General features: G+C 47.7%; 1 protein-coding gene across 2 annotated transcripts in view; it reads right to left on the reverse strand.

The window, feature by feature from the left end:
• The window catches only part of CYB5R2 (cytochrome b5 reductase 2), a 207,393-nt gene that overhangs the window by 16,940 nt on the left and 164,522 nt on the right, over positions 1-25,931 (reverse strand). For both annotated transcript variants that reach the window (XM_078680898.1, XM_078680897.1), the window contains exons 6-8: positions 17,329-17,412; positions 9,367-9,452; positions 6,482-6,581 (exon numbers count right to left, since the gene is read on the reverse strand). In XM_078680898.1, coding sequence (XP_078537024.1) covers positions 6,482-6,581; positions 9,367-9,452; positions 17,329-17,412 — 270 coding nt within the window. The remainder of the gene's footprint in view (positions 1-6,481; positions 6,582-9,366; positions 9,453-17,328; positions 17,413-25,931) is intronic.

The following is a 25,931-nucleotide window of genomic DNA, read 5'->3' on the forward strand; positions in this document are numbered from 1 at the left end:
CTGCAACTAGTTCCATGCTTGGAAAAAATAGGAACATGGATGGCCAACTGTAGCCTAAAACTGAACGGGAACAAAATGGTGCTTATCTTCCTAGGTAATGGCCCGAGGCCACGGGCTGGGATCAGCTGGTCCGGGAATTGGGGCTCTCCCCCCACTACTAACACCTCGATAAAAAACCTGGGGATGTGGTTAGACCAAAACCTACCCATGGAAACACAGTCCACAAAACTTTCAGCTATCTGCTTCAGCATCCTACGAATGATCAGTAAAATCATGAACATAATCCCAGAAAAATCTATAAAGACGGTGGAACAGGCCCTTGTGGTCTAGCTACTGGACTACGGCAACTCTTTGTACCTTGGCTCTCCTAAATATGTTACAGGCAGGCTGCAGGTGGTCCAGAACGTGGCCACCAGAATGCTTCTCAAGATTCCCAGACATGAATCAGCGAGAACATCTCTGAAGAAGATGCATTAGCTACTAATCCAATCCAGGGTTAAATTCAAGACCCTCTGCATGGCCTACAAAGCCATGGAAGGTAGAGGTCCGACCATGTTAAAATCTTTGGTCTCCCAACATGTTCCCAGCAGGCACCTTAGGTCAGGAGCCAGCTTCCTGATGAACTCTCCAAAAATAAGGAAAGCGAGATGGGGTGGAAGAACCTTTTCACACCTGGTCCCAAAACTTTGGAATGCAATGGAACCCAAACTAGGACTGAACAGTGTTTCAGAAAAAAACTAAAAACCTGGCTGTTTCCATGAGACCTCACATTTTGTCTGCTCCTCTCGGCAGTGCTGGGAAGCCTTCGGGTAGCCATGCACTTCATAAATCCCATTAAAAAAAAATCAGCTCTAAATACGAAACGTTCACCAACTACCACATTCCTTACTGCTATGCCATGCTGCAATACCTGACACTAATGCAGCATGTCAGATCTGTTTTGTGTATGCGTGAGGCCGGGCTGTAACAGCCCCTGCCTAACACATGCACAATACATCCAGTGAAGCCCTCTTCTCCTGGCAAGGTAATATTGCAGCTTTCAATTCAATTCAAATTAGCTGTATTCGATAAAATAATTATCATAAAAGCATGCTACATGTATAAAAAGTCACATTGTAGAATTTTTAAAAACAATTTTCATAAAGCCATGCAACATATATAAAAATCACATTCTAAAATCTTTAAAATAGGGTAAACCATATTGCAGCTTTCACATGCATTCGATAAAATAATTATCATAAAAGCATGCTACATGTATAAAAAGTCACATTGTAGAATTTTTAAAAACAATTTTCATAAAGCCATGCAACATATATAAAAATCACATTCTAAAATTTTTAAAATAGGGTAAACCATATTGCAGCTTTCACATGCACACAAACGATCTATAAGATCATTTGTTTTAATGCATAAGCTGTATCTTGCCAAGCAATAGAGGTATAGTGATGCAGTGGATTACACCCTTATGCCACCTAGGGGCCAACCACCTCTAAAAAATACGGCAGAATATACAGCACTGAGGTAGTTACAACAAAAAGCCTTGGGAATATTTATTCAGTAATCAGTGCATTTGTTTGAGCACAAAGTCCCTTAGATGTGTCAAAAATCAAAGACGGTGCAAGGCGCAGGGGTATTGAGGTGCAGGAAAAGCAAAGCATTGGATCCTTACTAGACAGGGGAGGTGATGCGGTGGTTCCTTACTGGTAGGAGAGGTGATGTGTAGGTTTCTTACTGCTGGGCATGGGAGGGGATGCGTCGGCTTCCAGACACGTGGCCTCGGTTCCTTACTGCGTTGCAGTGTCAATGAAAAATCAGAACTCAGGGATGATGGATCGAATTTCCAGATGTGCTGTGTTGATGCAACAGTGGCGATGCAGGCGCTGGATCGATTTCATAGCCACCAGCAGGCGCTGCTTCGATTTCTCAGCCACGAAGCAAGCGCTGTGTCGGAGCGGGTGTCACAGATATTGGCAACACAGGGCTCAAGACTCACGCTGCGGCAATTCTTCTGACGGACTGCGATGGCAAGCGGGGGCCTGCAGTGAAATCTGTGGTTGATGCTTTAAGCAGGAACTATGGTTTGGGACAGGCAGCAGCGATGCGTGGGTTTTCTTCTTAGGCTCACTTGGTTACAGGAACTGGATTTGAAACCACGTGGCAAGTCCGGACTCTCAGCAGAAGAGCCCAGGCACTGGCAGGTAAAGTCTTTGATGGCCCTAAGACTTCTTAACAGGAGGCAAGCTCAACTCAAGCCCTTTGAGAACCTCAGAAGCAGGATACAGAAAACAAAGTCCATTCCTTTCACTTCCAGGACAAAAGCAGCAAGCAGCAGGCCAGCACAATAAAGCAACAGGCAGATTGGCAGTCCTTCCTACAGCATCTAGCAAATCTTCCTGGCAGAATGTCGTCAGTCCAGAAGTGTTTTGATTTTGGGGTGTCAGGCGTCCAGTACTTATACCCCTTTCTGCCTTTTAAGTATGCAAATTTCAAAAGAAAGTCTTTGTAGTGCGCAAGACCCTGCCTTTCCATGATCTGGCTCCAGACAACCAACAGGGGTGTGGAGACAGCATTGTGAAAGGACAGGCACAGCCCTATTCAGGAATCAGTGACAACTCCTCCCACCATTCTACCTCAGAAAGATCCATCAGCCTGGTGATAGACCATCGGGACACCACAGCTCCCTTTGTGTGACTGTCTAGAGTGAATGAACAAGAGCCCAACTGTCAGCCAATCACAGACAGGCAGAGGTACAGAACTAAAAGTGCCATTTTCAAACACGCAATTTGAAAAACAACTTCACTAAAAGGATGTGTTTTTAAATTGAGTTAAGAGACCCTAAACTCCAAATCTCTATCTGCTCTATCTGCTCTCAATGGGAAATTATATTGAAAAGATATTTCAAGGCAATCCCCATGTTACTCTATGGGAGAGATAGTGCTTGCAATAGTTAAAAACAAAATTAGCAGTATGTCACTATTAGGACATGTAAAACGCACCAGCACAAGTGGGGCTGCCTTGGGCCTACCATGCGGGTAACTTAAATGTAGCAAAATGGAAGGTTTGGGCCTGGCAAGTGGGTGCACTTGCTAGGTCGAAATGGCAGTTTACAACTACACACACACATATACTGCATTGCCAGTTCTGAGACATGTTTGGAGGGCTACACATGTGGGTGACACAATCAGTGCTGCAGGCCCATTATTAGCACTTGATTCACAGGCCCTGGGCACACCTGGTACACTTTACTGGGGACTTACTAGTAAATCAAATATGCCAATCATGGAAAAAACAATCACCAATAGAGTTTACACAGGGAGCACTTGCACTTTAGCACTGGTCAACAGTGCCCAGAGTCCTAAAACCAGCAAAAACAAAATGCAACACACAGTCACAAAAAAGGGAGGTCAGAAGCAAAAAGACAGGGGAATCATGGGATGCAAGGTATAACACATACTTATTTATTCACAATGAATATCAGTAATGAAAACAACAGTGCTCTCTACCCTGCATGGATTTAAATGTTAAATATACATCATAATATTACCTATGTGAACTCTCCGCCGGTGTGTCTACTTTCATTAGTAGTGCATTTCTCCTAATACAGAGATCAGATGCACACAGATGGTGCGTTGAAGTAAGACTTCTGCCTAATTTAACACTTGGATAGTCATCATAGCATTGTCATAAAAGCAACTATGGAGGACCTGCTCCTGGGTGTAATAGGCGTAATACTGTATTGGGTTTCCACAACACATTTTGCTCGTGCAAAGTACACGATGCTTGACAGTGCCAGGCATTCTATAATAAGTCTGCTATTTTTTTGTGACATGTATCAGCTGCACAATGTTAAGTGCTCTCAAATATAACATATCTTACAATTGAAAGCCTTGATGGATTCCCCTGTATAAGAACAAGGGCAGCAATGAAGGCGTTAGCTATGGTGTGATATGTTTAACATTAGGTTGAGTCTTCAGAGCGTGCCTTTGCAATGTAAAGTTAATTTACTTTTAATCAGTATAAATTTCGCTTTTAAATATAATAATTTTATGTTCGTGAGATGCTTGGATGAAACGTCATTAGAATGTTACTTTTTACATTGTAAAACAAAGTTTCACACAACAACAAATGTAACCAACAGTAAAACATCCTCTCAGTAGGACAGCAATATATACACTCTGTATTGCAGCCTGCACTTTCTTGAAAGAGATAATATCTGATGTGGAAGTATATCTTGAGTAGTAATAAATGAGAGGTGCAGCCCTAGATATGCAAATAACTCAATTAGACAGCCACAGATCCAAACCGTTTCTAGCATCTTGTGATTTCACACTCTATTCACAGTCACTAGCAAGGAAAGCTTTGCGGTGGTGTGTTTTTTGTGAGGCCACAGATGGCAGCTGTTATGTTATGTTATGTTACAGGTTTGTTTGAGCGCACAGCTGCCCCAGCTAAGGGGCGTCCCGGCGCTGACCGTATCATTGTACCGAAACAGCGAAACAGAGAGAGAGAAAACCTTAGATCAGAGGGAAGAGATAGGTTTTAATGGCTTTCCGAAAAGGGAAAACCTCATCGATGCTACGGATAGATACAGGCAAGGAGTTCCACAGTTTAGCCGCCAACAGTCGAAAGGAACGACCTCCAACACGACACAGTCTGAACTTGGGTGTGTTTACCAGATGTTGACCCAAGGAGCGCAGATTGCGCTGAGGAGTATACAAGGTTAACAGTGGGAGGAGTAACTCAGGGCTTGTACCTTTCAGAATTTTAAATGCTAGGCAAAGTGTCTTAAACTGAATTCTAGCTTGAATCGGCAGCCAATGTAAGGCTCTAATAGTGGCTCTAGCAGAACATCTGCGAGGCAGTCCGACACGAGCTCGGGCTGCCGAGTTCTGAACTCGCTGTAGACGCAGAATCTCAGCTTTATTTGCGCCTAAAAGTACCGCGCTAGCATAATCCAAGCGCGATAGAATTGTGGCCTGGATGATAAGCTGCCGAACAGGCGCACTAAAAAACTTCAGAATAGGGCGAAGGCCTCTCAACAAGCCTACACATGTCGCTGCCACCTTCTTCGTGTGGTACTGAAAATTGAGATCTGCGTCCAGCCACACTCCCAAGTTTTTAACCACTGGCTTAGCTGCAGGCATAATGCCTAAAGAAGCTGGCCACCAGTGTTCGTTCCAAAGGGAGGTGTTTTTCCCTACCAGCATCACCTCGGTTTTAGTGGCATTCAATTGAAGGCAGTTTTCAGCCATCCATTGGGCGACTGCAGCCATCCCATCTCTGAACCCAAACAAACAAGTGGTGATTTATATTGGATATTTCTAAATGTATTTTAAAAAGCACTATTTAGCTCTATTAAAATAAATCAAATATTGAGGTGGAAGAAATCTGAACTGTATGTTGAAATAGGGCCCACAACCGGATTTCTTGTGACCCTTAATTCCACTAGGTAATTCTATTATTAGGTCAAGCTTGCATGAGCTTGCACTAGTGTAGGAGCTCTTACTTGTGAGACTTTTGTGTTGAGTATGGGCTTGGAGCCCTGCCCACTGCTTGCCATGCGCTGGCTTCATGGTCACTCTCATTTGATGCCTTCTAATTGGGCAATGCATACAAGGCATCACTTCATTTTCTTTCTGTGGAGCACGGAACAAAAACTGATTGATACAAATGGTGCTGCAATTATTCTTCCCCTTCCTCAATATTGGCACCTATAAGTACTGCTGTGCTTGTTACTTCTTAGCCTCCAACCCCCAACCCTTAGTCTCAGCCCAACCTGGCTTGTGTTACTTATTCTTTTCCAACGCATCCCATCCCTGTTTCTTCTTCTTCGATTTTTGTGCCATGTCCATGTTGTTTCTTCTCCTCCCACCCACACCAGTTACGGTTTCATCTCCCCAACACACCCCCTACTCTTTTACTTCTACACCCCACCTACCCTGTCCCTGTTTCTTCGCTCCCTCTTTCAACAGACAGAAGGAAAAAAATAGATGCCTGTTGCGGCTAGCACTGGTTGCTTAATAGCACTTTAAAAAAAATCTTCGCTTGACCCCAACCCGCCTCCCGTTCACCACCCCATCACATTGCCAAAGCCAGTAGCTTGCCTATCAGCAAGACATGTTGACTTTGCCTGTGCTTGTTTAACATAGTGACAAATAAAAAAGGTTTTGGTTTTATTAGTGATCCTAAAATGTGTTTAGAATATTTCTGTAGATATACCCACATGTGTTTCTTACCCTTACAAATATTCTCTACGGGAAAGCTCCCCCTCTATAGGAAAATTGTTCCAAACAGGGGTCTGTCTAAATATCCTCTTTTCAGCCAAGTTGAAACATTAGAATACCAACATCCATTTTCATTCGGATAACAAGGTCTTGTTAGACTTACCTCTGACTTAGGCTTTGAGCTTTACTTTGGGTGGGAAAAACTAGAAATGCAATGGTACAAAGGACATAATGAGTCTGTTGAGGTCAAGTCTTACCTTTTGGAGGCCGATCTAGAGTGTACCACAGTTTAAACTGATCTGGGTGATTATTAGCCACTTCTTCCAACTCTGCTCTCAGGAGTATGTCTTCCTCAGTCTAGAATTTAAGCACATTTTGAATTACCAAACTTCTCACGTTTTACAGAAAACAGTCAAAACATATTTTATTCAAGCTTTGCTTGACCTCATAATATTTTAGCACAAAATGGATGATGTAGAATCCGACCAGTGCTAAGCATGCACTGATATCTGAAGATGGATTATCTTATAAAAAATCCTAGGTATTAGGTTATCACGGCTGCCTGAACCCTGTTCAGATGGCCATGGGACAAGCAGGCGCTACTGGGCCCAACCGTGGAGGTTGTGTCCTTTTACTCTTGATGTAACAGGGCCCAACCTACTAAGAGTCCTGAGTAACTAGGCCAAGGTCAATGGCTCTTCAATGGGAGGCAAGAACAATCTATGCAAGGGCTATTAACTCAATGTACCCACAGTAGCCAAATAAAACGACTGACCAGTCCAATACTTACCTTTTGGGTAAAAAGCATTATTTATTATACACGATAAACCCAGCACACTAAGTAAGACTAGGGCACTCACGCCTGCGAGTCCTCTTGTTCCCCCAACTTCTCCTCCACACTATACTAGGCTAGTAGATTTTAGGATGTGACCCCAGGTGCTGCCCACACTAGTTTTGCGCAACCAAATCTATCTTGGGCCTTGAAAGTATTGCTCCACAACAAGCAGCTTGCACCAAGGCCTTCCTGTGGTTGGTGTGTGGAGTCGGTTGCAAATGGTGACGATTTACGGGTGCAGTGGCCCCTCATTCTTCGTGGTTCTTGCTGGTAAGTCATTGAAGCAATGGCGCTCCTGTAGGAGACTTCTGAACTTGTTCCTGAGTCGCTCCGCTGGTCACAGGCCCTCCTCCAACATGATGATGGCTCCAACATTCTTAGTGGCCCCCTCCTTGCATACAGGGCTCACAAACACGGCTGACAATCCCAATCAGATCTGGTCCTATGTTCCACATCTCCGACAGGTGACCGTCCACAGTTCAATGGGCAACCGCCATATCATTCTCAGTGGCAATGGACGACAGGTCCCAGCAGTCCCAATGCCCCCTCCAGGCACACAGGAGTCACAGACACGGGCAACAGCCCCAATGAGATCCACAACATTGGGCGATGGCCTGCAAACATACAGCAGCCTTGACAGATATTGACAACTTCTACAAGAGAGCAACCAGCTCTCTTGCAATATTGACCCAACTGGACCAGGCTACTTACACTCTGATCACCAGGACCCACTCACCAGGATTCTTGCTTGGATTAGTTCCCTCCAGGCACTCTCCTCCTCCTCCTCCTCCTCCTCATAGGGCACACAGGTCTTTGTAGGCAGGCAGAACACCGGTGGGCCAGACACAGGACAAGTGTCCTTTACTCCTGATGATGGCCCCTCACCAAGATGAGACTGATAGGATTTGGTACCATGTGCTGGTTCCAGTAGCAAAATGTCCAGATGATCTTGCTTCTGATCAGACGGTTCTGTTCTCCCACTTTTATCGTCCAAATCTAGACACATCTGCGATTTAATGTCTGGCCTTTAAAAAACGTATTGTGGGTGTCAGCACCTTTGAAGTGCGCTCTCCTCTCCATTGACCTTTGTCAAAGGACAGACTGCCACAGCAGGAATTAATCCAAGTCAGTGACCAACAACAGCGTCAAAGAGAGTAACTGGAGATCACACCCGGCTGTCAGCCTCCACTGAAATGTGCCCCATAAAGTTTCAATGGACTACGCCTTTCTGTCTCTCAAAATAGCCTGTTAGTGCCAACCTTATTATTCCCATTGTCTCTCTGACAATGAGCCCTGGCCCCACTGAAAAGTTAGGGGCATATTATCAAGAACCGCGTTAAAAATTATCGCCGCTTTGGCAGCAGAAAACAGCCGCTAGCGCGGCGATAATGGGCTTGATAATATGCCCTTGATAATTCCAACAGAAGATAATGTTCTGGTGTGAACATGGGCTTCTATTGGAATTCTCCAGGGCATATTATCAAGCCCATAATCGCCGCATTAGCTGCAGTTCTCTGCCGCTAAAGCAGCGATAATTTTATCGCCGTTCTTGATAATATGCCCCCAATTCTTGTTAGAATAAATAAAAACATTGATGTGCACAGGGTATGATCTGCTCCTTTCTCTTCAGTATGTGTCCCACCCCAGCCCTCAGAATGTCAGCAATACACATTTCCTATCCTCAGGATGCAGTCCTCAACTATCCAGCCTTTCCAGGCCTGGGCTTCCAAAACGGAATCCACAGGCCTTTATGCAACAGATCATGCACACATAAGTATCATGCACTGTCAGGTGCTACACACAGTCCATGCAGGCCAATTGTGAATTAAGTACACCATTACTGAAAGTTTCGCAAGTGGCCTAGTAGGCCCTACTCCAGTAACACAGGCAAAAATGTCTGTTCACTACACTGGTTTTACTGAACACAAAACGGGTATGCTGTCTCCCCTATGTTCATGTCACTTAACTCCAGGCAAGGGCAATAACCCTCTACCCTCACAGGTGTAGCACTTGGTGCTCCTAGATCATGCAGCACACACAATGTGTTTCCCCATGAACAGAAAATCATTACCAGGGATTCAGATATCAATGCAGCTGGGGCATACAGTGGCATGTCCATCACCATGCAAGAGACCTCTCCATCCCAACAATGAAAATGGCAAAAACTTACACTAATGAGTACAAACTGAACAATGGAAATTAGTAGGTAGAGAAGCTAGATTCACTTAAGATACGTAAATCTTCTGCAGACGATGTCTACATTTGATGTCAACATCAACTAACATAGCAAACAATCTGCCCATTCACCTGATTTGCAAAAATAAGGTAACATTCGGTATCATCTATTGGATCCTTTGTGATGTGCCGGATCAACTGAAGCATCGGAGTTATTCCTGAGAAAGAACAGAAACAAGTTGGATCCACTCATAATGGAACATGATAGTACAAGTCTTCAGAGTATTGTTAATAAAAATACAATATTAAAGTTTAATTTGTTCAGATAACTAGGTTTTCTTACTTCACAAATGCAGGAATTGCAATGATACTGTCAACTGTGATGACAGTAAGTATAACTGTAACATAGTCATCTTTTTTGAGAATATAACGAAGAAATAAATCATGGCATAAATTCATAGAATATGTTATTGGTTTCCTCTGTATGGAGTTCAAATATTACATATCCAGGCGTACCTTTCAAATAAACACATTAAAAAGGCAAATAAATGTGTGGCAAGTGGGGAAGAACATAATTCATTAGGCCAGCACCACTCTATATATATAATATACTGAGGGTTCAGAGCTATTTAACTATCCACATGGTAGGTGTCAGTACCTCTGATGTGCCCTTAAATAGGATTAAACTCCTTGTTTTGTCTAATCCCACCGTTCATTTATAGATACATTTAAAAGAATATAACAAGAAGTTCTGCAGATGTGGGAAAATACTGTCAGACTCAGTTATTATTTATTACATCAGCCATATTTATATGGGTCCTCACAACATATTTCCTACCTCTTTGACGGGAAAAGTAACATATAATTAGTGTTTTTCGAAATACCTTTTTTACATTCAATCAAGGAGCTCACTAGTAGAAATCATGGACTCATAGAAATACTCATAGAAATAAAAATCCTATTTGCTCATCTACATCTGCTATTCTAAGCAAACCATCAGTAGATGCCGCTAGCTGCCTCAAAAGCATCTTACCATAAATGTCTTGGAAAAGATTTCTTCCTTAAGTTGATGGCTTTGATGGCTATCTTTCAATCCAATGTTTGGTCTGATGACATTCTTTCTCGTACTGAACATTGCCCTAGCAATATTTCTTAAAAACACCTATCTCATAAAGAATACAAACACCGAAATTGCAATCCCTGTCTCGCACCCTGTAACCTTACTGGCCAATCTGGCCTCCTAACAGGTACTCTTTGAAGTCATAAAATCTTACACCTTAGAAAGTGAAAGTCTAGTGAAAGTTTAGGCACCACTAACAGTGGATCTAACTCAACCATGAAAGTACCAGAATTTTTAAAGAAACCTCTATCATTTCTTTGAGTGACCTCTGTCCCTCTGGGCCGGTCACCCCCACGCACCTCGCACACTCCTCGTGAGTGCGACCAGGCTGCCCCTTGTTCCTTCTAGTGCCTACGCTGCCCGCAGCCGGGACCCTGCCAGCTGTGACCCTGTGACCCGCTAATTGCTGCTCTTGCCCCGCCTGCGCCGCGCTGTTATTGCGTTCCTTTTGTCTCTCCATTGTGCTCTCTGCTCCTGGTAAGGTTGTACCTCTGTGACTCCGTTTGTTGTATCCCCCGGTGTACTGTCAGCCCCCTGTTTATTTTTTGTATCCCCGTTCTGTTTAGTATTGTAGTTTTGTAGTATTGTAATATTGTACCCCTGTGTTTTCGGCGCCCCCGGCCCCTGCCGCGCTTCCCGCCACCTCCCCGCTCCTCACCTCTGCAGCCCTCCCCATTTGCCGCCCCGCTCCCCGCCTCCCAGCTGCCCCTCCCTCGCTCTGCCCCCCCCCCACTTTCCACCTATGGCAGAGTGGCCTACGCGCAGCGGGCGCGCCAATTGAGCGCCGAAGGCGCGCCAAAGGTAAGCCCGTCTGCGCCCGACCGCACCTGGACCGCGCGCAGTGCCAGGACACCTGGCCCCCACCGACGGAAGCCGACCCGACGGACCTACAACGCCACCGACCTCAACGCACTCAACACCGGCCGAACCCCGGGCTGCTACCGAGCCACACCGAGACGCACCCACGGACCCTTCAGCTGCCACTCCTGCAAGTTCACCTGCAACCGGACCCTCGCCACACCACCACCCACCAAGCCGAACTCCAGCAGCAACCACCTGAAGTGTATCCTGCTCAACACCCGCTCCGTCCACAGACACTCCGTCAAGCTCTGGAACCTGCTCGACAACACAGCCCCAGACGTCGCCTTCCTCACGGAAACCTGGATGAACGCCTCCTCAGCGCCCGACATCGCCATCGCCATCCCGGACGGCTATAAGATCATCCGGAGGGACCGCGTCAACCAGACAGGAGGAGGCATCGCCATCATCCACAGGAACACCATCCGCATCACGACCGACACCGATGATACCCTCGCACCCGCCGAACACCTGCACTTCCAGATCCACGTCAACCCCAAGACCACCCTCAGAGGCACCCTCATCTACAGACCCCCGGGACCACGCACACAATTCAGCGAAGACATCGCCGACTTCATCAGCCCGCACGCCCTCCCCTCCGCCGACTACATCCTCCTCGGGGATCTCAACTTCCACCTGGAGAACAACAACGACCGCAACACCACCACCCTGCTGGACAACCTCGCCAACCTCGGACTCAAGCAACTGGTGACCACCCCCACCCATTACGCCGGACACACACTCGACCCGGTCTTCTCTTCCAGCAAGGACATCGCCTTCAGCCACGCCACGGGACTCCACTGGACGGACCACAGCTGCGTCCACTTCAGCTTCAGAAGGACCACGTTCCACCATCACCAGCAACAGGTTCCCCGCAGAAGCTGGAACAAGATCACTGCAGACCAGCTCGCTACTTCCCTGAGCAAGAACCCTCCCACCAGCACAACGAACCCCAGCCAAGCGGCCACCAACCTCACGAAATGGATCAGCGACTGCGCAAACGACCTCGCCCCTCTGAAGACCCCGCCGAGCAGACCCAGCAGCAAGAAAGCACCATGGTTTAACGACGAACTCAAGAGCTCCAAGAAGAACTGAAGAGCACTCGAGAAAACCTGGCGCAGAGACCCAACACCGGACAACATGACTGCCCTCAAGCTCGCCACCCGAAAACACCACCAACTGATCCACGCCACCAAGAAAACCGCATTCAAGGAACGACTGGACAACAACGCACACAACAGCAAAGAACTCTTCAACATCGTGAAAGAGCTCTCCAACCCCAACGCCGGAAACAACGACGTCATCCCTTCGCAAGACCTCTGCAACTCCCTCGCCTCCTACTTCCACAACAAGATCGCGGACATACACAACAGCTTCAGCACTCAACCGACACATGACACGACCGAACCACCGCCCCCCACACCACCCTCCGCACCTGGACCCCGATCAGCACCGAAGACACCGCCCACACGATGAACTCCATCCACTCCGGATCTCCGACGGACCCCTGCCCTCACCACGTCTTCAACAAGGCCGACGCTGTCATCGCACCCCACCTGCGGGACATCATCAACACCTCCTTCGACACCGCTACCTTCCCGGAGAGCTGGAAGCACGCCGAACTCAGCGCCCTACTTAAGAAGCCATCAGCCGACCCCACCGACCTCAAGAACTACCGCCCCATCTCGCTGCTCCCGTTTCCGGCAAAAGTCATCGAGAAGACCGTCAACAAGCAACTGGCCGCCTTCCTCGAGACGAACGGCTCCCTCGACCTCTCGCAGTCTGGCTTCCGGGCCAACCACAGCACCGAGACCGCCCTGATCGCAGCTACCGACGACATCCGAGCCCTGCTCGACAACGGAGAAACAGCGGCCCTCATCCTCCTGGACCTCTCCGCGGCCTTCGACACTGTCTGCCACCGTACCCTAATACAGCGCCTCAGCAACGTCGGTATCCAGGAGAAGGCACTGGAGTGGATCATCTCCTTCCTCGCCGGAAGGACACAGAGAGTCCGCCTCCCCCCGTTCAGATCGGAGGCCACCGAAGTCATCTGCGGTGTTCCTCAAGGCTCCTCGCTCAGCCCAACACTCTTCAACGTCTACATGAGCCCCCTCGCAGCCATCGCACGCCAGCACAACCTCAACATCATCTCCTACGCCGACGACACCCAGCTGATACTCTCCCTCACCAACGACCCCGCCACCGCCAGAGCCAACCTACACGAAGGGATGACAGACGTTGCCAAGTGGATGATGAACAGTCGCCTGAAACTGAACTCGGACAAGACGGAAGTCCTCATCCTGGGATCTTCACCCTCCGCCTGGGACGACTCCTGGTGGCCCCCCGCCCTGGGCAGCGCACCCAAACCCACAGACCACGCACGCAACCTGGGCTTCATCCTGGACTCCTCCCTCTCCATGACCAGACAAGTCAACGCCGTCTCCTCGTCATGCTTCAACATCCTGCGCATGCTACGTAAGATCTTCCGATGGATCCCCACCGAGACCAGGAAGACGGTCACCCAGGCCCTCGTCACCAGCCGTCTGGACTACGGCAACTCCCTCTACGCCGGAACCACCACCAAACTCCAGAAGAGACTCCAGCGGATCCAGAACACCTCAGCACGACTCATCCTGGACATCCCCCGCCGCAGCCACATCTCCGGACACCTGAGAGACCTGCACTGGCTCCCGGTCAACAAGAGAATCACCTTCCGGCTCCTCACCCACGCACACAAAGCCCTACACAACCAAGGCCTAGGATACCTCAACAGCCGCCTCAACTTCTACGCTCCCAAACGCCAGCTTCGATCGACCAGCCACGCCCTCGCCGCCGTCCCCCACATCCGAAGAGCCACCACAGGAGGAAGGTCCTTCTCCTACCTGGCCGCCAAGACTTGGAACTCCCTTCCGACCCACCTCCGCCTGACCCAAGACCACCTCGCCTTCAGGAAGCAGCTCAAGACCTGGCTGTTCGAGCAGTAGCGGACCCCCTCCCCCCAGCGCCTTGAGACGCTCCGGGTGAGTAGTGCGCTATATAAATGCTTTGATTGATTGATTGATTGATTGGTTTGACAAGGGCATCTCAGACAAGGACATCAAGTGCTTGAAAAGTGTCATTCTATGCAGAGACCCATTTTCTTCCATCACAATTGAATCGCCTAAGTCGTCAACAGCTTGCTCTATGATCATTACCCGATCAAGTTAATACTAGGGGCAGTGGATGAGTGATTCAAAACAAGCAGAAAAACCCAGCATCCAATTAGTGTGCAGCTGTAATTTTAACAGTTATTCCCAAAAAGGAAAGTAGGAGAAAGCTCACATGTAAGCCTGTACAGTTTGTAGTACTGTCATGAGGACCTTGAGGTTGGCTGAGGTACATCTTCATTTAATCTAAAGTATATTTCACGCATTTCCTTTCTTACTAACCAATGTGTTTCTGTAACACTTGTGACAACTTTGCTGAAGTCTTAAAATGTTCACGTTGGAGACGTGCTGGTTTCCTCTTCTATGTCTTTAGCCAACATGTGAACTACATATCGGTTTCAATGTAGCATAAACGTTTCTGCACATGTATCTTACGTATAATACACAAACACCCCTCCGCTCCCACACTTCCCTCCCCCAGTTTACAATTTAAAATGGCAACACCCCACAATTTGCCATTCTGAATATGATTGACTTAGGAGAACGGACAAAATTAGTCACATATTGTGAGGTTTTATGAGTTTCCCTACATTGAAATGTAGATTTCCTCAAATAGTATGTCGCCTCAGAAATCACTTTCAATTCATCAGTAAGCCATGCAGCACCGCTACAAATGTTTCACCGTAAAATTTACAGACCTAATATGCACACTTCTCTTTTATTAATTAATCATTTAGTTTATTTTCATGCAATACTAGTTACAGGTTCTTTGAAGCACTGGTGGTCTTAAGATAATGGCTTGAGCTAATATCAGCAATCTTAGGTTGATACATGCATGTTTTTACAAGCTTCACACTAGACTGTCTCTCAGCGCCAACATTATGACATTAAATGAGCTCCACTTTGCATAGATGACACCTATTTTAGAGGAAGTAATGCCAGTTTTGTTGATTTCTGTGAACATAAAGAGTATTGGTACTTGTTCCCTGGACTAGCGAGACAGTAGGTTTAAAATGTACTCATTAAAAGTTGAGCCAGTGTTGAGAAGGGTTTCACTGATTGTAAAACCGGAGAGCCGGCACTACTCCCTCCATTTTAACAAAATTAGTGACAAGTCCTGTTGAAGGTGAACCTTTCTTCTAAAGGTTTTGAAAGACCCATTTGATCAACTTCAGGTTGCTGAGTAGGGAGACCCCTGAACGTGCAACACTATTGTTAAAGAAATGCCTGAGTCCCTGAAGAGCGTTAATATGGCATTCCACCATTGAAGTAGCTCCCCTGAGTGCAGTTGTGGATATAAATAAATGAATACAAATATACACAATCTCATCCTCATCCTCATCCTCTGATGTAAAGGAACCCAATACTGGGAAACGGTAGATGAGGGCAACTTAGAGGAGAGTAGTCCCGTGGCCAATGGGAAGTGACATTCCACTAAGTATTGTTTACTTTATTAGGGTTGCCCATAAGGAAATGACACATGGTAATATGCAACTTAATAATTGAATTCTGGTGAGAAATTCGCATAATTACAAGATAAGCACAAAGAGTAAAACAAAATGACCTTTCACGGGACATCCATAAATGGAAGTGGGAATGCAGAAGATATCAAGATACCCACCATCCAAGTACCCTTTCTCCTTTCCTCCTCTAAAGGTGGGAGCTAGACGCTGAGAGATTGACTTTCATCAGGCAACACATGTTTTAGGTGACACAAAACGCAAGGGGGTTGTTTGTTTAGAACCTTGAAGAGTTCCTAATCCTAGCTTGGTGTCTTGCTTTCTTTCAACATTACTTTATTTTGTTCAGTTTCTTTGCATCTATGTTGGTTATTTCACCAGTGTAGGACAAAGTGGAAGCGAACCACACCTATTTCTTCTGGGATCATGCATTAAATGGAGAAATCTGGGGACGACTCAAAACTAGACACCTATGTATGCACACTATTCAGTACAGTAAAATCACAGTCAATAGGGACAGAGATGAACATGTACAAGGGTAGATCCCCACCTAGCAGAACAGTGCCATGCTGGGAAGATGTAGCCCGCATAGAAGAAATCAAGCAAGTATGAACTACTCTCACTTCAGAATGAACACCATAAAAAGACGTAAATGTACAGGTCACGCGCAATGATGGAGGCACAAGTTTTGAAACTCCTTCCACTGGAGTCACCTTGGCAGTGCCCATGTGTCCACAACAATTAGGGCTCAGAGTAATAAACTCGTGCTCTGCTGCAGAGAGACCAACAGAAAACAGAAATTGGGGAGCAGTCCAGAATCAAAAGAAATATACAAGAAATTCATATAAAAATATAGAAAATTAAATGCAGGGCATCACAGATGCTAAATAGTACCTTCCATGGAGGGCACTGGGATTGGTAACTTACCATTACTCCTCCACATGTTGTGGTTTTAACACATACTAGGAAGGTGTGTTGCAACGAGAGGGAAACAATCGAGAGAAACCCCTCAACAACACCAGCAGGAAGTAGGCCTGTAGCCGTGGCCATGATGCTTCAGCCGCTCCAGGGCTGCAGATAAAAATGTGCTGCTAAAAACAATTTCTGGTTCTATTTCCAGCTGAAAGCGCGATCCTGGACTCACTGGCCTCGGTCGCCAAGGTCACAGAAGGTGAAACACACTGAAGGCATAGTGTAAAGTAGAGACAGCAAGAAACAGAAGCAGGCAAGAGGGAAATTACACACAGATAGGTGCTCAGCACTCACTTCTGCCAATGACTTCTAGCACCACTGCAGCGGAGTTTGTGAAATGCAGGTGTGGAAACCGAGAACCGAGTCAGCTGTGTACCTACATAAAGCTGGTGTGGATTCTACCGGAATTTCCTTTTTCTTCTAAAATCTTGTCTGTAAAGAGACATCAAGGCATACACAAGAATACTGTGCAGGTCCCCCTCGACACCTTAAACCCACCTCACATGCTGGTCATTCATATGAGGTTAAATATTCTCACCTGTTCCTCCAGCAATCATCCCAATGTGTTTCACAAACTTCCTCTGCGGCTCAGACTTTTTGTCGGGTCTGATAGCAAGTTTTCCTGAGAAAAGGGCATAAACAAAATAATCATATTCACAAACAATAAAATATGTTATACTCTGAGTACGTGCACATTTGAACGCTTCCTTGACCTATGGTCGTGATTCCAGGATGCTGACTTTCAAGTTAATAAATAACCAAGTTGCTCAAGAGCACCGGAGGTTCAAACTAACAGGGAGAGAGAAGATTTTTTTTTTTTAAGAGTTACATCAATACAGCAGTTGTATGCATTTGTTTCTGTAACATACAAAGTACTGTCGTTTTCAGTGAATCGCAAGTAGGGTCAGCGCTTTCTTACACGAAATGTAATGTTTAGCAAGATGTACTAAGACCAACGGCATCAGCAACATTACAGGCCATGTAGAACTACTTGTAGAACTAGTACACATGTGGCTTGCTCCTCTTGCAACACATAACATGATCATTGTGTAGGCAGCTGCAGAAGGTTAGAGCAACAGGAAGCCAGTAAATAAAAACAAGCATCGGTAAGATGAAATGCAGTATGTCTAAAAGTTACAAAAGTAAACAAAAAAGTGCGATAACGTGGCTGGCAACGACATTTTGTAGGCACGCATATGGTTCACCCCACATGAACGCCTATGAAATGACATGTACACAACTTGTTTTAAAAACCAATGTGAAATGAATTGGTATTATTAAAAAAATTAAAGTAGGGCAAAACTGCTGGTAGAAATGTGCTACCTAGCCCTCCTAGTCTAGAGAGACAAGGAGTGGGTGAGGGTGGGATGCAACATGGAATGGGTGGGGAGGAGGGGAAAAGTAGGAAACGAGTGAGAAGCTACATGGAAGCTAGGGGGAAAGCAGGATGGGGTATTTAGGCAAATGGAAGAAGCACACAAGACAGAGCATGCAGCACACAAAGGAGACATCAACGCAGAAGGCAGGTATTTGGGGGATGGGCAGAATCAGAACAGAGAGAGAGTTTGAAAACCCACACACCCCCATGTAGTGCCAAGTCAAGAGGAAATAAGTAGTTCCCTAAAGGAGAGCAGTTGAAGGCTAAAAGCCCGCCAATTAGAGAGGTGGTAAAAAGGCTATGTTTGAGGAACAAACAGAAGATGGCCAACCTGGGTCAAGAAAAATTATTGAATAAGAAGCAAGCAAATGAGTGACCAAGCCAATCAATGGTAAGCAATGGACTGGCTTTTTGCAATAGTCTAACTTATACCATGGGTAATTGTTTCCCAACAATTAGTTTACCTTGCATTGATTTTTTATTTAAGGTGTGTGTTATATTTTATATGTATTTCCATGAAGGTGAAAGGCCACCTAAATAGATGCAGAATATTTTGTTCTCTTTAACCATTTTCCATACTTTTTTTATGTAATTCCACCGCTGGTCATTTGTCAATATTTAGATAAGTGAAGGTACTGTGAGGGGTAGTATTTTCTATGCTGTTAACGGTTTACAAAAGAAAGCAAGGAAATACAAAGAGAAACTAGTGTGGCCAAAGTCTTCTTTTTAAAAAAAAAACTTTATTTGTCATTTTTGCAAGATAAACATACAAAAACATCCCCCCAATTGGCATCAAAACATCATATACGCACATCGACTGACTCATTAAGGCACTGGTATTGACCTAGGGCCACACCGAGATACATAGCTACCCAGGAAACATTTCAGAAGAACATACAGCAGCTAGCATCCTGTGAGTACTGGGCCAGTCCCTACACTTCACCCCACCTCCGCTGTGCCTCTGGGAACATCCCCGGTGTCCTCCTCAGTTCCCGAACCCATCGGCGAGAATAACTCTCCACTCGTCCCTTCTGATTCACTATGAGAAGTGTGTCCCAGGTCCCCTATCGTATCACACATTGCTCGCCAGGCCAGCAGGTCCTCCTGCAGCTTCTCGTCCCTTCTACAGCTCTGCATATGTGTCTCCTCCGCTAGGGACCATTCCCGCACATCTCTAAGCCACATGGGAATCTCTGGGGCCCTTTGGCCCATCCAAGTAATAGCCACCCTACCCTACGTCTGGCCAGCACCAGCATCAATTGCATCAATCTATAAGACAATTTATGTTTCTTTGGCCTAGGTACCAGCGCAACAGGCAGTGCAAAGGTATCAATATAATACGGATCCCCGTTGTGGCAATTATATGTTCCACCACCCCCACCCAAAAACTCTGGAAAAGTGGACAGTCCCAGGCCAAGTGCAGGAACCCCGCCCCTAGCGCCACACCTAGGCCAATCATCTCTCCTACCTGGGGAGTAGCGCTTCAATAAGATCGGAGTCAGAAAGGTGCGGTGCAGGAAATTGAAATGTATCAACTTAAAGCGCGCATTACAAGAAACCTTCTTTGTAAGGGCTCCTATTCGCTTGCGCTGTCCCTGATTCAGCGGGGCGCCCAAATCCACTTCCCAGGCCGCCCACGCCGGAGGGACTGGCGGGGCAGAGTCCCTACGCATGGCCGCATACAGCAGGGAAATAAGTCTACGTCCTCTGCCACAAGACAGTAAAATGTCCAAGGTATGAGTCATTGGGGGAACCTCTGGATACTGCGTCCAAAGCGACCGCACCACATCCTGCAGTCCCTGGTAATGCAGGTACTGTCCTCTACCCAGGGCAAAAGCCTCCTCCGCTTGTTCATATGTCAAAAAGGTCTCGGCTGGATATAGGTCTGCCAGGGTCTCACATCCCCCCTCCCGCCAGGCCCGAAAGGACATATGCTGTTCCATCGACACCATGGGCGCCAGGATCCAAAGCGGCAGGTCCCTGTGAAAGGGCTCTGTCCGGAGCACCCTCTCAACGAAGCGGTGCCAAACATTTGCCGTATGTCTCACGATGTAGGGCAAAGACTCTCTCGCGCCCCTACCCCGCATCTACGCCACTTGAAGCTCCTGTACCGTCGCTCTACCCGCCAACAGCTGCGTTTTCCAAACGTCCGCTTCTGCGAACCATCTGGCTGCCAGTAGCAGCAGCGCCTCATAATAGTACAGGTCAAAGCGTGGGGCCTCCAGGCCTCCCTCATCATAGGATCGCACCACTGTGTGAAGGGCAACTCGACTATGCTGGTTCGCCCAGATTAGGGACGTAAGGAGCACGTTCAGAGTCTGAAAGACCCTAGGGGGAAGGGGATACAACGTATTTTGCAGTGTATAAAGTGTCCTAGGCAACATCACCATCTTAGCGACAGCTAGTCGGCCCATAAGAGACAATGGGAGGGTGTTCCAAAAGGACACGGAGCGCTGCAGAGACTGAAGCACCCTATCAATATTACAGGCCAGGGAACTCGCCTCCGTTGGCGCCACTTGAATCCCTAAGTAACGAAAACTATCCGTCTCCCAACGAAGTCCGAGCTCCGGCAGATCCTCCCGGGGCACCAACCCCAATCCTGACAACGGGTAAATCAGAGACTTACGTCTGTTGAGTCTTAGTCCCGATGCATCCCCGAACCGATCCAACATATTGAGCAGCACAGGAAGCGCCTCCCTCGGGGCCCTCAGCTAAAACAAGGCATCGTCTGCATACAAGGAGACAATATTACATGTGTCTCCCACTTGTATGCCCCACTGCGTCATCTCCAGTCAGATCCGGATGGCCAAAGGCTCTATTGCTAGAGCAAAGAGTAGTGGTCAAAGGGGACACCCCTGTCGTGTACCCCGTCCCAACTGCCACTCCTCCGAACGCGCTGTTCCCAGTCTCACCCGAGCCCGGGGGGAGTTATATAAAATACGGATCCAACGGCAAAAGTTTGGGCCCAGACCCATCACCCGGAGAACTTTCCTGCAAATAACCCCAGTCTACGGTATCGAACGCCTTGGCAAGGTCAACCGACACGAGCACCATCTGATCATCCAACCCCTGGACCTCATGTATAATGTGATTTAAGCGCCTCAGGTTCATGGCGGTGTTACGCCCTGGAATAAAGCCGCATTGGTCCGGATGGACCAACTGCGCCATATGCGGGGCCAACTGGGTGGCCAATAACTTAGTCAGCATTTTTATGTCTGTATTGATCATGGTGATTGGGCGATATGCGGAAGGGTCGAGCTTGTCCCCCCCCCCGTTTAAGGATCATACAAATTTCCCCAGTGGACATGCTCCACGGAAGAGACCCGGTCTCAAAGACTTCGGCGTAGACCTGCACCAGGAGACGCGCCATCGTGCCTCTGAATTTGTGATAAAACTCCGGCGGGTATCCGTCACTACCCGCCGACTTCGCACGCGGCAGGCGGGCCAGGGCTGCCTGCACCTCGTCCACCGACAGTGCCACATCCAAGTCCTTCTGGTCCACTGCGGAGATAGATGGGAGGGTCAGGCCCTGCAGATAAGGGGAATAAGAGGCCCCGGAGATGCCCGGGTCCGCAGTGTATACCTGCTGGATGTGGGATCTAAGAGTCAGGGCCGGACTGGCTACCGGGCAGTTGTGTGTGCTGCCGAGCTAGGGGCTAATTTCTCTGTGCTGGGGGCTTATTACGTTGATGGGGACCTGCGTGCGATTTGAAATAAAAAAAGCAAAACAAATTTCGTTTTGCACACGCAGGTCCCATCAACGAAATTAGCCTCCAGCACAGCAGCACACACAACTGCCCGGTAGCCAGTCCGGCCCTGCTAAGAGTCTCAAGAATCGCGCGTTCCAAGTGGACCACAGCCCCATGGGCGTCCCGTAAAGCTACAATACGTTCTGGGGTTTGTTCCTTACGAAGGATCCATGCCAACAGCCACCCCGATTTGTCCCCTTCTCTATGGAGCCTGTACTGGCCTAGGGTATACTTATCAAGTCGGTCCAGAATATCATGGACCTTCCCTTGAGCTACTCGCTCTTCCGCCCCCTGTAGGTCGTCAGGAGACACTGCAGTCAGGACACTTAAGAGCCCCTCCTACGCCGTTTGCAAGTCCTGGAGAAGCTGCTTCCGGACTCCATATGTCAGTCCCATACAGGCTCCCCTCACCAATGCCTTCAGGGCCTCCCATTTAGTGGCCAGCGACAGGTCTCACACCTCTCAATTAAGGTCTACATAGTCCTTCAGGGCCTTCTCAACATGCGCTTTTCCCACGGAGTCACAGAGGATATCCACTGGAAACCTCTAAGTACGTGGACGGGAAACCGGGGTTCCCCATCGCACCAGGCAAACCACTGGGGAGTGGTCGGATAGAAAGCGCGCCTGATGTGTCACGTCCATAGCCATGTTGATCTCCGCATTGGCTACCAAAACTCTATCGAGTCCACTGTGTGTATAATGAGTGGGAGAAAAACAGGTATATACTTGCAGCGTCGGGTTGGCCTGTCGCCAGACATCCACAGCCCCTATATTCTCCATGACCTCCTGAAGCTGTGCTGTCATTCGGGGTTTTGTGCCCTCCCGCGGTGGAGACCTATCAAGGACCGGGTCCAGAACACAATTAAAGTCCCCCAGCCAGAAGATCGGCGCTCCCAGGTCATCGACCAGGTCATCCCGTAGAGCCAGAAAAAAGGCCAGATCATCGACATTCAGTGCATATGTATTTAGAAGGGCAACATCTCTGCCATCTAATTTAGCCCTGAGGAGCAAATATCGGCCCTGAATGTCTGCTTCTACATACTGGACTGCGAACAGGACCCCAGGCGCTACCCAAATCAACACCCCTCTAGCATACGAAGAATAAGAAGAATGGAACACCTGGCCCCGCCATTTCTTACCCAGCTTCTGCGCCCCCTCATCAGTAAGATGGGTCTCCTGAAGGTATACAATCGCGACCCTATGCCTACGAAGCCAAGACAATACTCTGTATCGTTTAGTGCAAGTACCTAGCCCTCTCACATTCCAGCTCACAAACTTGTACCCCATTGTCAACTATGTGTCCCGTCTCCCCCCCGACCCCCACTCTCAATGTCCCTCCAGTCCCGTGCCCGATGTGTCATACATGGGATGCCTACAACATTCCCTACCAACAACCCCACCTCAACCCCAACCCCACCCACGAGCAATATACTAGCAACAACCAAACCCGCCGATATGCCCTTCCCATGCTGGTGCCAGGACGTGCACAGCTTCCCCATCCGCCACCCTCGCTAATCCTACCCACAGAAAAACTAAAAAAGAACTCCCCCCCCACCCCCCCACGCGGTGGCCAAAGTCTTCTTAAAGTGATGAATGCCAATTGCATTTTTTTTATTCTTTATTAGGAATGATATCAGGATGATACATTCAGCATTTCAAGAAACAAATGTAAACAAAATCCTTCTCCTTACTGGTTGTCATTAGTACTAATTGGATCTCCGCCGTTACATCACATCATTGTATCATCGTGCATAGGACTTCATTCCGGTCTTTCCCATCCCACCCACCTCACTCCCATAGCACATCCCAGCCAGAGTAATCACTATATGCCCCCCAACAACCATCCTTTAATGGTATAAGACTGCTCATCGGTGTCAAGATCACTATATATTGTCAGCACTGTGCCTCTGCCTCCCTGTGTCACCGTCATCCAATCCCCACCCTATCCAATGGTTGTTCCTGGGTATATACTGCACAACACATACACTTACACTACATGCGGCTATGGGTCACTTTCGGGTTCCTCTGTGGACTGCGGTGGTTCACAAATTGTCCCACGTGATTCATTCCATTTCCCCCATATCCTAGACCACTTTCTGGGGCAACCTCTGTGTAGATAGACCGCCCTTTCCGCTACCATTGCTATGTCCATATCATTTTACCACTGCGTTCGTGTGGGGGCCATGCCGGAACCCCAGTTTTGTGCTATATTCCTTTTTGCAACTGCTAATCCCAGTGTGGCCCAAGTTTGCAACGCCCGGTTGAGGTCCGTAGGCTTCCAGATGTTGAGGAGGCAGCACCCTGGATCCAGCCGAATCTCGGCTTCACCCACCTCTGAGATCTCAGTTAGCACTTGTTCCCAGTATATTTGTATGATGGGACATTCCCAGATGATGTGGTAAAATGTTCCCCTTTGTCCGCATCCTCGTAAACAAACTGGATCAGGGACATGACCCAGCTTGTGCAGCATAGTGCGTGGGTAGTACACTCTGTGTAGTATTTTGAGCTGGATTAGTTTTAAGCGTGATGGAATGGCCGCGTCTCTGGGCGACGCCAATGCATTAATCCAGTCTGTGTTGTCTATATCTCCTAACTCCACCTCCCACTTGCTGCGGAGTACTGCCATGGGGTCTGGGAGATTATTTACTAATTTGCGATATGTTTGCGATATGTTTGCGAGATAGCCTTTTTCCCCAAGTATTTGGTAAGAAGCCTGTCTTCTAGGGGAGAAGACTCTGCCAGATCTGTGCCTGTCGGGGTGGCGCTTTGCAGTGCATGCCTAATTTGCAGGTATCAGTATCTCTCTGTGTGTGACATTCCATATTTCTCTTTCAGGGTTGTGAATGATAGGACATTTCCCTTAGCCCATAAGTCCCCTATCTTTGTAATGCCAATAAGGTCCCATTGCCTGAACCCCTTAGTGTTAGCTAGCGTGCCCAGGAGGCGTGTGTCCTAGAGTGGTGTGGCCACTCCTTCCCACCCCAGTGCCCTTTGTGCTGCGTGTGCCAGATTTTAACCGTGTGGGCTGTGGGGCCTGTGAGGGTATGACGCCTTGTGTTCGTGTAGAGGGCCTTCATCAGTTGGTCCACTGGCAGTATCTGTCTGTCCAGCCTGTAGGCTGGTTCGTCGTGTAGTGAGTGAAGCCATTGATTCACTGTCGTTAAATGTGCCGCCCAATAGTACAGTTTGATACTCGGTAGAGCTATACCACCGTCATACCAGCTGCAAACCAGTTTGGTATGTGCTATTCGGGCCAGTTTCCCGTCCCATAGCAGCGAGGAGACCTCTGCCTCAATTGCCTTGAAGTAGGAGAGCGGGACCGGAAATGGGGTGTTATGAAGTACGTAGAGAAACCGTGGGAACGCAAGCATTTTAAAGAGCGCTGCCCTGCCCAAAAGCGTCAGTGGGAGGGATCTCCAGTGGGAGACATCTGATTTGAGCCTCCGCAGGGGCTTCTGTAGGTTTTCATCCATGAACACAGACTCTAGCGGGGTGACGTATATATGCCTAAGTATTTAAATCCTCCAGACGCCACTTGTAACTCACACCCCTGGGGGAGAGGAGGAGATTGTCCACTCAAGACGTACAACAGTGATTTCGCCCAGTTTATGGTATAGCCTGAGAAGTTGCTATATGCTTCAAATAAGGGCATCAGTTCCAGCAGCAAGTCTTTGGGGGACATTAGATATATGAGAACGTCATCAGCATAAAGGGATATGCGGTCTTCCCAGCCCTCCCCCCACGTAATTCCACGAATTAGCATGTCTGCACGCACTTTTGTTGCCAACGGTTCTAAAATAAGTGCAAATAGGAGTGGAGATAAGGGACACCCCTGTCGGGTTCCGCGCCTCAGCGCAAATTCTCTCGAGATATGCCCGTTAGCAACCACTTGGGCCATAGGTGCTGTGTATAACAGTCTGATCCAACTACAACATTTGGGGCCGAAACCCATTTTCTGGAGCACTGCAAATAGAAAGGGCCATTCTACCAGGTCGAACGCCATAGTGGTGTCTA

This window comes from Lissotriton helveticus, chromosome 3_1 (genome assembly GCF_964261635.1).
Source record: "Lissotriton helveticus chromosome 3_1, aLisHel1.1, whole genome shotgun sequence".
Lineage (NCBI taxonomy): Eukaryota > Metazoa > Chordata > Amphibia > Caudata > Salamandridae > Lissotriton > Lissotriton helveticus.